This window comes from Melozone crissalis, unplaced genomic scaffold (genome assembly GCF_028551555.1).
Source record: "Melozone crissalis strain CALT ecotype California unplaced genomic scaffold, PUWL_Pcris_2 ptg000005l_1, whole genome shotgun sequence".
NCBI lineage: Eukaryota > Metazoa > Chordata > Aves > Passeriformes > Passerellidae > Melozone > Melozone crissalis.
In genome coordinates this window covers 40,488,611-40,502,070 of record NW_026535783.1, presented here as the reverse complement: position 1 = coordinate 40,502,070, position 13,460 = coordinate 40,488,611, and the positions used below count along the sequence as shown (strand labels likewise).

The window sequence follows — 13,460 nt, the reverse complement described above, 5'->3', positions numbered from 1 at the left end:
AACCTTTCTGAGTATTGCTCCCAGGAAATGCTCAGTACCTAGTAGGACTGATCCTTTAGTTTGTTATTACATAAGGTGACAGTTGGAGTTTATATTTTATGTACCAGTGCAAATAATTACTAAGTTAAATCTTAACTTTATATATCCATATCTATCTATCTATCTCCTAATGTTCACATTCTCTTTCTTGCAGAGATTTCTACAGAAAAATCTTATGAAAAGCAACAGCTGAATATAGAAACTCTGAGTCCAGCTGATCCACCTGCTTGGGGTAACAGTATTGTGAAAGTTCCATCAGGCATTTTTGATAGCAATGGAAGGAAGGGCAGTGATGGTGAGTCACTGGGTGAAACAGAGCTTGCTAAAGTCCTGATCTTGTTGTGCTGTAGTGTTTTGCAATCTGTTTCATATTATGAAAAGAAATAGAACTTCTTTCCAGGTGCAGATGTCTTGCACAATGTTTGCTTTCCACCATTACCCTGTGCAGGTAACATAGAAGGAACCTCTAGATTCTAAGGTTGAAAATCACTGTTCTGTAGACTGAAATCAAGATTTTCCCTGCCCTGCACTGAGAGTGTTTCAGTAATACAGTAGGAAACAAAGAGAAATAGTGTGTCCAGTCTTGATTTTGTCATCTAAACCTTGCTGATCTTGGACAAGTCTGTCTCTATTCCTGCAGCTTACATTGCCATTCTGTAATGCAGGAACAATGAGTGTTGTCTTTGTGCAATACAAAATTTATTTACTTATCTCAAGATTTGTGATGACAAAGATTTATGGATATATAAAAGCCAAATCTTGGGGATCAATTTTTTTTTCTGCCTTTCTGTCTGTTTTTTACTAAGATAAGGTAGTCCAGCTTCAGGGTAGCTTGATAGCACAGAATAGAGTCGCAGGTAAGAAGTTTCTTGGAACATTTTGGCAATTATGAGAACACATGGCTAGCTAAGAAGCAGCATTTATGTGAGACTCAAGCATTCTCCAGCAGGTGGATGTGGTGCAACACGTCTTCTCTTGAGGTCCTAATATAGTAGAATTTCCATACTTATGAAGATTTTTACTTTGCTAACACAACTATCTAGGTAGTAAATATTCCAAATTACCCATAGGAAATAGGAACATTTGTAAGATTTGTTTATGGCTTCCACATGCTAAACTTAATTAGTATTTTCTAAATATACATCTGTGTCATAAATTAAATAATGCATCTATATTGACCAGACACACATTATAGTTTTTTTCAGAACCAGAATGAACTATTGTGTTTGGTGTTTAAATCTTGAATGTAGCTCTTGGGGGGGGGAAAAAACCAAAACCAGCCAGAGTAACTTTTATTTTAAATTGTAGTTTCCTTTAGTTCATGGATGTAGTACTTACTTTCTGGGTGTTCACACAGGGAAAGAACGTCGAAGCCATAAGCAGCTTTGATTCCAAAGAGTAGGTGGCTTTTGATATGCAGGATGTCTTTGCAGTGAAATAACGTGTTCATGCTAGTGTAACTTCTTAATGGATATATTGGAATTGTAGTACTCCCAGTCTTCTCTATGTAAGGAGATTAAGGAGATTTCACATTTCAGGAAATAAGCATTTTTGGTGGCTATGGATACCATATTATTAATGCATTTTCTCTTTCAGAAACAGTTTCTAGCCCACTGTTCATAACTCAGGATTCAGTTGAAGATTCAGTCTTTGGTGATGTTTCTCCTAAGAAGACAAGTGAAAAAAGACAGAAGAGACAAAAACTGTTTTCAGAGAGAAGCTGCAGTTTCAGTAGTGAAAGCAGAGCTGGAATGCTGCTGAAAAAAGGCAGCTTGGACTTGCATTCTAAAGAAATAGCAATAATGATGGGAGCAGATGCCAAGATCTTAACAGCAGCTTTATCTGGGACCAAAACTTCACCTAAATCCCACAGCTTTGAAAATATCACTGACCAGCAGGTTTCTGACATGAGTGGCACTTGGAGTGGTGTGACTCAGAGTGATTGGGACCTAGAACATAGGTCTTCACCAGTGCTGGAAGAACCTGGGGAAGGACAGGAGGATCTTGAGAATGGAAGAGATGGAAACATGACTACAGTGGAAGACCTAAATCTTGAGCAATCAGCTGAGTCTAAAAACCAGAAACCTGAATCCAAAGATGCAACTGCTAAAAGAAATAGCTTTTATGGAGTGGTTAAGCCTATTGAAAGGGAAGATGTTGAAGTAGGCTTGGACCCTCTGTCTTTGCTAGCTACTGACAGCACACAACCAGGTTATCCAGAATCTGGGGAAAAGTTGATGTCACCAGTTGCAGCACGTAATTTGGCAGATGAAATAGAGAGCTATATGAATTTGAAGAACCCCTTGGGTAGTAAGTTTCCCAGCATGGAACTGCACAAGCCAGATAAGGAAGCAGAAGCTTCTGGTACACTTGGTCACTCCCAAGAACGAAGGTCAAGCCTGCCCTTGGATCCCATCCTGCCATCCTCCAAGTGTTATGAAAGTCGAAGAAGTCCTTCTGTCTGCAGATCCAAAACATTCACTGTACGATCAAAGCAACAAACTCACCCACAAGTTCAAAAGGAGCGGTCGTCATCTTTGACAGGACTGGCTCGTTCTTCCCCGCATGGCTCACTGGGAACTGTCGTAACAACTTTATCCAGTCTGAAGTTAGACAATATACTGTCTGGACCAAAAATTGATGTTTTGAAATCAGGCATGAAGCAGGCTGCCAATGTGGCCAGTAAGATGTGGGGAGTGGTAACATCAGCATATAGTTACTCAGATGATGAGGTAAGTGTTTTTCAGTATGAAAAGTTTGGGGACGCAAAGTTAGAGGGCTAACTTCTATGTCCAGAAGATTGCTTCTCTAGGTGGTTTTTACTTTTTAATTAAGTATTGACTTTTATTAGTTAATAAAACTACACTTTATCTATGGTGTTTTTCCTTGCCATTAAAAAAACTCTCACCTTTCAGACAAAAGGAAATTAGGTGGTCTCAGTGCAGTAAGTTTTAGCTTTTTGTTCTCAACAAAAGTCTCCCATTTCTTTATTAATCTTTTTATTTATATGTAAAGAAACCAAACCAAGAAACCCTGGAAAGTACAAATTTATGTCACCTTAAATGATGCCATATTGCCCTGTCTTACTTTAGAAAACTCGGTTGTGAAAATAAATTACAAACCCAGGAAGTCAGATTGGTGAGGGTCAAAGTTGAAAGTAATAAGGTACAGCCTGAGATCTAGTAAATTTACTTATCAGGAATTTGGAAACTAAGTGTTATGGTTCTTCTGTGACTAACAGAGTGTTTTTCAGAGTAAAACATTTCACATACTAATGACAAGAATGAAAGAAGATATAGAGAGATATCTTCTGTATCTTTGTAACTTCGTCTTTTTTTTGTGATGTCTTGTTATTGTGCCTTCAAATGATGTGTGTGCATCATTTTTCCTGTCTGTAATGAATACATTTATATCACTATTGTTTTGTCACTCAGTTTGTCAGTTTTTCAATATCCTCCTGCTTTGTCCAGTATCTTTTTGAGGCTACAAAGATTAATTTTACATTTGGTAATTTTTGTTACAATGAGATTTATCTTAATCTGCTAGTTTAATTATTTATTCTTTAGGATAAAAATGGAAGTGGAGGTACTCAAAAATGCTACTTTTTCTTCTTGCATTAAAGGAAGAAAGCCATCGACCAGACTATAACTTCCCTGTGGGCTTTGAAGATAGTATTTTAGGAGACAATCTGTCATCAAGAACTGGTGTCTCAGGCCTACTTACAAATGAGCTTGCACAAAGCACTACTAGTCTTGGTAGTAGCAGCAGTGGTGGAGATGTAGGAAGACAGCATTACAGTGCAGGTGAGATCATCTGGTTTTATTTTCCTCTGATAATTTGATTATAATACAACAATCAGGGAAAACTGTTATGTATGAAATCACTCAAAACAATGGAAGCTGTGTTAATGTGAAAATATTTCAAGCCCTTCAGAGTATTACAAGCAAGTTTTTACTTCCATTCTATACTGTTCTCTTGCAGTAGCAAGTAGCTAATGCTTCTCTCTTTGTTGAATGTATAAAAAGCTGATACAATATGCAGGAGTTTAATCATAAAATACTTCCTGTGTATGTGATAGGAAGATTACTAGCTAGTTATAGCAAGAAACACCTGCTCATTCATGTAAACTCATGAAAGTATTAATAGTGAAATATTAGTACAGAAAAGCTGAGCAGTTTGGCAACTGCAAATAGTTTCATAACTAACAGAGACAGATCATTTGAGGGAGGAGAGAAGCAAACCCACCAAAACCAAATCAACAGAACAACCCTGTAGTTCATGCCCACAAAAAACCTAAAGCAATACATGCTAAAAGTTATCCATCTTTACCATGGAATAGGATCTGTTGGATACATACTTGATTTGAACTTATGTAGGTAAATAGTTGATGACTGTGAGCCTGTTGCAAACCTTCCTTCCCTCGTCTCTGCCAGATGTAAAACTGGAAAAATAAATCTAATACTTTTCAGTTCAGATTTAATTCAGGTAAATTTGATTCTTATTTTGAGAAAAAAGATGTGTTTCTGAACCTGCTGTGGGGTTGGTTTAGGTCTCTTTGTAATAAAATACTTCAGTGATGCAAATATGGTAAAGCTGTCTGCTTTACAGAGAGAGAGAAATATCAAGAGAGGAAGAACTGTCTTGCATAGTGGAGATAAAGTGCCTCCATATCACAAAATCTTGACAAGATGTCTTCTAGTTCCAATTAGTTAAGAGGGTTATTAGAGCTAACTATAAAGAGTGGCAGTCAACAGGATATGCAAAATTTGTTCACAAACATAATCTTGAGCTGAAAAAACACAGGAGACTTCTTTATGATGAGAGGGTACTGGTGATGATTTCTTTTCTTTAGAAAAATTTGGGCTTGTAAAAAAATAATTCTGATAATTTTGCCTTCTAGGAGTGATCCCATCCATTTCCTTCTAGTGAATGTATTCCAACTCCTTTTCCCCTTGTCCTGGACAAGGTTCATAATCATAAAATCTAGCATTACCAATAAAAAAATATTTGGTTTAGTGCGGTGTTAAAAGTGGAAAATCTATGTGCAGTAATGGCATTTTTGGTATCATACACCTCACCTGGTGCTGTCCTTACATTTACTGTTTACATATGGATATATTATTCAAGAAATCATGGCTAGTCAACTTTTTATAGTTGGTCAATATACATTGAGCAATCTTACTGCTCTTTACCAGTCTATTTTTTCTTTGTGTTTTTCTTTTACTAACCTGTGATATATTGTGTTAGAATAATAACATAGAAATGTTAATCGTGAACATTATCTATATTGTAATTGTAATGTCAGTGAGATACTCATATCTTTGGAGATCTTTTGGAACAATTTTCTTGCCTTGGTTTAACAGAAGTTATTTTCTTTGGGAATGGATTAATTTTTCTTTGCTTGAAAACAAAACTCAAATGACTCTTTTTGTACAGGTGAAGTTTCATTCCCAAAAAGTATGAAACTTCTAGATTCTGAGAAATCAGAGCACAGCTCTTCACATAATACTAGTTTATCCAGCATTTTCCAGAACTATGCAATGGAGGTAAGATTAATAAACTCATAGATGAAAGCTATAATTAGTCAATGGTACTGTATGCATTGATTACCTGTTTAGTTGCATTGTGGTTAGTTTTTTTCAAAACATTTTTTTCCTGATTTCTACTGCAGAAATGCTTAATACTTGTAGCTTGCAGTGTGACAGCAGCTTTAAAAAAGAAGAGTGTCTGAAATACTTCTATGCATTCATCATATATATAGAGAAAAAGTTGTTGAGGGAAGGGTCAAAACTTGAAATGAAGGAGAAGTTAGAGGTGAAACAGGAGTTTTTGTGGGCTTTTAGATTTTATTTTCCTTATGAAAATTGTGTTACTAAATAATTGTGATGAGTTGACAGCAGCCAGCACCAAGGCCCTCACACAGGTATTTGCTTAATCCCCTTTAAATAGAGGACAGAATTGAAATGGCAAAAGAAAAAAGCTTGAGAGTTGAGATAAAGACAATGTAATACATGAATTATGGGGGAAAAATAAAAAACAGGGAGACACAATCAAAAGAAAATAATAATGCAGAGATCAGTCAGCACCCTGACACCTCAAGGAAGAGCTACCTTGGAAAACACAGGGTTTTATCTCTGAACTTGATGTTACACAGTGTCATTTGGTCAGCTGAGGCCAGCTGTCCTGTCTGTGTCCTGTCACAGCCTGCTGGCTGAGTTGTGCAATTAATGAAAAAAGTCCATGATGATCTTCAAAGCCCTATGCAGCAATAACTAAAATATTGGAGTGTTATCAATTAACATGGAGCTGGTTACAAGACTGAAACACAGGACTACAGAGAATTCTCACAAGAAAATTAACTCTATCCCAGCCAAATTAAATTATGTTTTAGTATGGTTCTCTATTTCAGTTATTACCTGTAGATACTTTCAGATTTCAGATACATAGGCAATGATCACTGCATTTACCTTGGTTGCTTTTCTTTCAGCTGCAGTTATTTTGCTAGATCCTGTGTCATTTTCATTTATGTTCAATGTTCTGGACATCTAGGCTTGTCAAGCTTTTGCACTGTGTTATATAAAGGGTATATATAGCAAAGTAAAAAATTTCATTATAATGAATATCTATTAGCTGTAAAATTTATTGGAAGCTGTGTTTGAGGCGGGTTTTTGGGGGCCCTCTGACCGAAACAATGATGTAAAAGGATAGAGTAAGGTATATAGTCCATTCTCCAGTTAGTCCAGGATTAATTTTACCATTTTTCTCCAGTTATCCGTCTAGCTTAGTGGTGAGACTTCTGTTAGGTAAGGACACAACATTCTGATTTTCCACTTGTGCTGGGTTTGCATGGCAAGGATTGGGTAGCAGAAGAGCTGCCAGAACTTTCCCCCGTGTCTGACAGAGCCAATGCCAGCCAGCTCCAGACTGGACTCCCCACTGGCCAAGGCAGTGAGAGTGGCAGCAATGCTGGCATAGTGTGCTTGAGAAGGGGAAAAGAATGCTGTGCAACAGCAGCTGCAGGAGAGGAGTGAAAACACGAGACAGGAAATCCCTCTGCAGATACCCAGGTCAGTGCAGAAGGAGGAATAGGAGGTGCTCCAGGCCCAGGGCAGAGATTCCCTGCAGCCTGTGGTGCAGACCACAGCGAGACAGCTGTGCCCCTGCAGCCGTCTGCACCGTGCTGGAGCAGGTGGGTGCCCAAAGGAAGCTAACCCTATAGACAGGAGCCAGTGCTCCTGGCAGCACCTTGACCTCTTGGGGAGAGGAGCCCGGGCTGGAGCAGGGCTTGTGAGCCTGCAGGAGATCCATGCTGGAGCAACTAGTAAGGATCTGAAGCCCATGGGAAGGGCTTACCCTGGAGAAGTTTGTGTTAGGACTATGTCCTGTGGGAGGGACCCCATGCTGGAGCAGGGGAAGAGTGTGAGGAGTGTCAGAAAAACATGGGATGAATTGACCACAATCCCCTTTCCCCATTTCCATGTGCCATTTCAAAGAAGAAGATGGAGAAGTCAGAAATTAAAGTGAAGCCTGGGAAGAAGGGAGGGGTAGCAGGAACGTGTTTTAAAATTTGAGATAATTTCTCATTAACCTACTTGAACTTCTAATTGGTAGAAAATTAAATTAATTTCCCCTAGTTTCCCTTATTGTGACAGTAATTAATGAATGATCTCCTTGTCCCTATTGTGACTCACAAGCCTTTTGTCATATTTTTCTTGTCCTGTTCACTTGAATAGGTAGATTGCTAGAGTGGCTTTGGTGAGCGCCTGGCATCCAGCCAGGGTCAACACACCACACTATTATAAAGGTTTCTTCTGTGTTTGATTGGTTTTGTGGGATTTCTTTGCTCTTTTGGATAAGTAGACATGCATTTACTTATACAGTTCAAAACAATTTGTATATGCTGAAATCTTCATAGAAGCAAGCAATTGCAAATGCTGAATTAGTGGCCTTTTGGGGTAATGCTTTTTCCATGTCAGAAATAAATTACTTATATCTTTATTTCATAGGTAAAAGTTAATGTGGATGAGATAATTCTGAGTATGGTGGGAAAGAAGTGATTAACTCATTTCTCCCCACTGGCCTTCTGGTACCTGTTAAACTTCTATGGGTACTAAGCCTATAAAAATTGTAAAAGAGCCCTGATAATATTAATTCTTTGCTGTTCTAGGTCTTGATGTCAAGCTGCTCTCAATGCAGAGCTTGTGATGCTTTGGTTTATGATGAAGAAATCATGGCTGGGTGGACAGCAGATGACTCAAACCTGAACACTACCTGCCCTTTTTGTAAAAGTACCTTCCTACCTTTGCTTAATGTTGAATTTAAAGACCTTCGTGGCTCTGCAAGGTCAGTGCATTTTACTAATACTCCATTTCTGTCTTTGTACCTGTGCATGGTTGTATTTTTTCACAAGAAGATCTTTGATATCTTTCCCCATCTAGATGTTAGCAAGAATGTTACTGCCTATTCAACGGTCATGATTGCACTAAAGGAAATTATAAGTTGTGTAAACTATTGAGCTGCATTGTTAAACAGCCAAAACCCAAAGAACTGGTTGCCTTTTTATCACTTTTTTGTTTCATATTTTCTTTTTAAGTGTAACTGTATGGAAGCTTTAAGTCAGGTTTCATTTTGTTTTGATGTTAAAACAAAGCCTATGGACTTTATAAAAGCATAGGAAGAGGTTTTTAAATCAGCAAAGAATTTTTCCCAGACCAAATTTGTTAGGAGCACTTGGTTCCCGATGCTCTACCTTATTGTTTCTGCAGTTCAAGCTTCTCTGCTTGCTGTTTTTAACCTCTTTTAGTTGCACTATGAAAAATGGAACTTAATTTTAAGTTCCAGTTCTCACTGTAGTGGTTATTGCTATGAAACAGAAGTTCCACTAGTTCTCTAATGCAGAAATTGAACATCTGTATTAACTGTAGAGTATGTACTTCAGAGACTTAGCAAAGCAAGACACATTTGTGTTGTCATGTGCTTAGAATGGTGTATGATCATGTAGTCTGTAACGTCTCATTACAGTAAGCAACCATTTTCAGTGATGTGTCACCTATTAATACACTATTGCTGATTTGAAACCATGACAAACTAAGTTCACTTGTAATGGTTTATGTCCAGTGTAGGGTGTCTTCTTTTGCAAATCAAATCTCTCTATGTGTTAATTTACTCTGCCTGTATAAGTTGCGGGGCTGGGAACAGGATGAAATTTATGGTGTGTTGTCAAGCTTTTTAATGTTGTGCTTCCTTCTTTTGCTACTTCGGAAAGTGAATGTAGAAAATAATAAGTTTATGATTTTATGCTTATATCTTTACCTTTGTATTTTTCTCCCTCCCATTCATGTTGTAACTTCAGCTTTTTCCTGAAGCAAAGTACCTCAGGAGATAGTTTACAGAGTGGCACCCTTCCATTAACCACAGATCCTCTGGAGCAGAAACTGTTGACCAGTCCAGCTGTTGCTGACTTGATCAGTTTTTCAGATCACCTGCAGTCCAGCCACACCATAGCTGAAGAAACCAGCTCTGCAGCTGAGCAGGGGTAGGTAAAACAAGATTGTTAGTTCTGTCAGAAATGCATCAGTACTTCCACACTTATAGGGGTAAGGTTGGCTTTTATACCAAATGTGGTGAAGTACAGTTGTAACTTGATGATCATCTCTTTCCTTTCTCACTTTCTGCATGTTTAAAGCATGCTTTTATCAGTTTGAAGTAAACTCATTCCACCAAGTGAGTAGCTTCTAGAGATACAACTATAGAAATGAATCTTCATATCCACGGGCTATTGATCAATAGGTAAAACCTCTACTCAGTGTGGTTAAAACCCAGTCACCCTGTAAACTCACACAGAAATTCAAGCATTGCTTCTCCTTTCCTTGTACGTATGATTTAACAATAAGGCACTATGGGAAAAAATAAGTCCATTTGCTGGAATACTTTGCTTAAGAGAAAGTTCTGGGAGCACTCAAGACTTGTGCTGAGTGTTCTATGTCAAACAAAACCTGTGTAAAACTGAAACTCTGAAAAACAATATCATTTTTGAAACAGTTTGATGAAAAAAAGCATTAAGGGGAAGGTGTCATGTTGGATGAGGGAAGAACTAAAATAATTCCGCGATGAATTGTGACCTTTTTGCTGGGATGGTTACCTTTTGTTGTAATTGTTTGGGTGTTTTTTAAATCATCAAATTTGAAATTCTGGAGTATTAGTGCCTCAGAGTAATGAGCTAATGCCTGTGTCAGACAACTAAAACTTTAATCAATGCAATAGTAGTTAGTCTTAATACACTAAACATTCAAGGTAGTACTGCTTATGTTAACATCTTTATATTGTGACAATGTATTTTTAACTAAAGTGAAATTTAGAACCAAAAGTCACCGCTAAATAATCTCTTTGCTCTCTACAGATTATCTGGAAGCAGACACTTTCTGTTTCACTTTGTTCCTCTGCACTGTAGTTGAAGCTGTAATTTTATCCATTATAATTAAAAGGAGCACAGAACTAATATTCCCAGATCTGCAAATGTCTTGATTACCAGCATTAAATCTGAAAAGTCTGACTTTACTTAAATTAGCTTGCTCAATGAGTTTGACACAATTTTTTTATTATTACTTTGGCATGCAATTTTTAAATTACTTTCTGCTATACTGTTGTTCTGTTTACGACACTTAGGACATAAAGAGAAGAGGAAGTAAAGGTGAGTGTAGTCAAAAGGAGATAATCTTCACAGATTGGCAAAACTGTGGACTGCTTTTTTTGGTTTTTTTTTTAAAGCAAGGTAAAGTTATACAAGAGCAACGGTTTCTGTACAGAACTGCAGTACTTTCAGATGCATATCTCAAGTTATACCTAGCTGCTTTTCAGGAGGGATGTTTATACTGGTCTGAGGCGCATTTTGTTCTGTGTTCCCTAAACAATGGAACTAACTGGGAAAATACAGTTTCATATTAATAGAGAAAATTGGTTTAGGATCTTGGCAGCCTTCCTCTGCTTCCTTCCTGTTGCCATAGAAATGCTGAACTATTAGCATATTTTCTTCTAAAATTCACACAGTGATTTGGCAGAAGAACAGACTATGGATCCCACCACCATGACCACACATGCCAGTAATCCTCCAAAAAGGGGCGTGTCCTTGACTCGGAGCCACAGTGTGGGAGGTCCTCTGCAAAACATTGATCTCTCCCAGAGACCGTCTCATGGCATTTCAACAGTTAGTCTTCCCAACAGTTTGCAGGAAGCTGTGGTAAGTCTAGAAGCTGCATATGCAGTTGAGAGAAGAATATTGAAAACAATGAATTTAATAATATTCTACTAGTAGCATTCTTGTCCATTTGCAGAATGGGAATGACCAAGCATATTTTCACCTTCTAACAACTGAAAAAAGTCTTAATTCAGTTAATCTAAAATTGCTTTCCAATACTTTGTCAAACAAACAGTTCTACTTGATTTGAAATGTTTCTTCTAACAGAATGAAGCTAGTCTTTGTCTTTCTAAAACTGGAAGTTCAGTAGTAAAGCAATGCCAACAGCTGACTAAACACAATAGTGCAACACATGGCAAGATGGAAAGTTAGTTCTGTTTCTGTGCATTTACTTATACTCCTACTGTATATTCTGTTAGGCTTACCTGTGGAGTGGATGGGAGAAGGTGAGAGGCAGTATTGAGACTCCTGTCTGAAAAAGTGTTTCTCCTCTCTCTTGATACTTGTTATTTTCCAGAGGCTGCCTTAGCATGTGAAGTCACGATTCAGTTTGACAGCTCATGTAATTACTGACATTTCTCTTCACTTTCCACTGGTGCAGGCTTGGTACTGGCTACCAGCTTAGATAGCTTAAAACGCACAATTGGGAACAAGTTCTAACAAATTAGCATTTTTTTTTCTTGCTCACATAATAGGAAAAGCATAGGTGATTGTTCTTTAAAATTAAGAACTCTCCAACGGTAAAAACTGGTGATGCTGTTAGAGTTATTGTGCATTCAGTAGCTCCAGAGCTTCTTCCAAATGTCAGAAGAAACTCTGCAATGGAAGTTTTCAGGGCAAGTAATCCTGACAAGTATTTCTGGAAGAAAAATCTTCTTTGGTTTCGTAAAAAACAAAATCAAAAGCAAAAACAAACAACCCCCCCCTCCCCCCCAATAAACAACCAAACAAAAATCCACCCCAAAACAAACCAAAACAAATGAAACCAAAAAAACAAACCAATTTTTTTTTTTGTGCATGTTCTGTTTTTAGGATCCTTTAATAAAACAACAGAACCCTGCCCCTGTATCTGTACCCTACTTGAGCCCTTTGGTACTGCGTAAGGAGCTTGAATCACTCCTGGAGAATGAGGGAGAGCAAGTAATTCACACATCCAAATTCATCAATCAACACCCCATAATCTTCTGGAACCTAGTCTGGTATTTCCAACGGTTGGATCTGCCCAGCAACTTACCTGGACTCATTCTGACATCTGAGCACTGCAATGAGGGAGTGCAGGTAAATGGCATCCTCGTGTTAGATCGGAGGGTATTACCATGAGCAACACTGGGAGCTGGGTTCCAAACAACTGCCTAAATAATTCCTGAACAGCTGAATATGAGTTCTTGGGTTTTTATCATACAAGTAGATAAGTTTGTTTCCCACAAGGATTCTTGAAGGGAGATGTGTGAAACAGTCTTCAAGTTCTAGTCAAGATGGTCTCTTACTGAAAAGCCAGGGAGTGAGATTCATTGAAGAGTAGGAAACAAGATGTGTCTGCAAAGACCTCAAAAACTGTAATATATTGCAGTACACAGAGTGAGTTACACACTTGAGTTTATAATCTTTAAAGTTACTGGACAGTATTTTTTTTTCTCTTCCAAGAATAGGTTCTGCTATTCAAACTCCGAGTTTCATTACTACATGACTAGAACAAAAGAATGTAGAATAGATATATCTTTTGAGTATTTTGCCTTTCTAATTTAAAGGAGTAGATTGAAACCTATATAATTTTTATGAGTAGGTACAAATTGAAATTAAATATGCATTTGTATCTGGTTCATGCCAAAAATTAGTATTTTCCTATATACTTGTACACACTTCAACTTTAAATTCTTTCCCTCGATTTTCAAAAAAACACCCACCTAGAACTGAGAAAAATTTTCCAAGAAAAGAAGTTGAAGACAATACTAAGGAAATCTAAAACATCCTGGAAAACTGCAATGCATTAACAGGGAAAACAGCAAGATGGGACATAATATAATGTAATTATTATGTAAATAGACACACTAAGTGAGAAGTTTTTCTTGCCTCAATTCTTATTGTATTAGTAATTCCAGAGGCACTTAATTTTATAAAATAATTATATGTGTTGTTTTGAGCACCATATATTTTTAATGGAAATAAATAGTTCATATTTGTATTCATATGAAGATTCTTTCTGCTTTTTGGGTAGGCCAATACGTAG

At 37.5% G+C, this 13,460-nt stretch overlaps 1 protein-coding gene across 1 annotated transcript in view; it reads left to right on the top strand.

Moving 5' to 3' along the window:
* DENND4C (DENN domain containing 4C) overlaps positions 1-13,460 on the top strand; it is a 61,995-nt gene that overhangs the window by 41,554 nt on the left and 6,981 nt on the right. The window contains exons 23-30 of the mRNA XM_054284071.1: positions 194-334; positions 1,636-2,771; positions 3,662-3,842; positions 5,476-5,585; positions 8,207-8,382; positions 9,392-9,574; positions 11,086-11,275; positions 12,266-12,511. Of these exons, the coding sequence (XP_054140046.1) occupies positions 194-334; positions 1,636-2,771; positions 3,662-3,842; positions 5,476-5,585; positions 8,207-8,382; positions 9,392-9,574; positions 11,086-11,275; positions 12,266-12,511 (2,363 nt within the window). The remainder of the gene's footprint in view (positions 1-193; positions 335-1,635; positions 2,772-3,661; positions 3,843-5,475; positions 5,586-8,206; positions 8,383-9,391; positions 9,575-11,085; positions 11,276-12,265; positions 12,512-13,460) is intronic.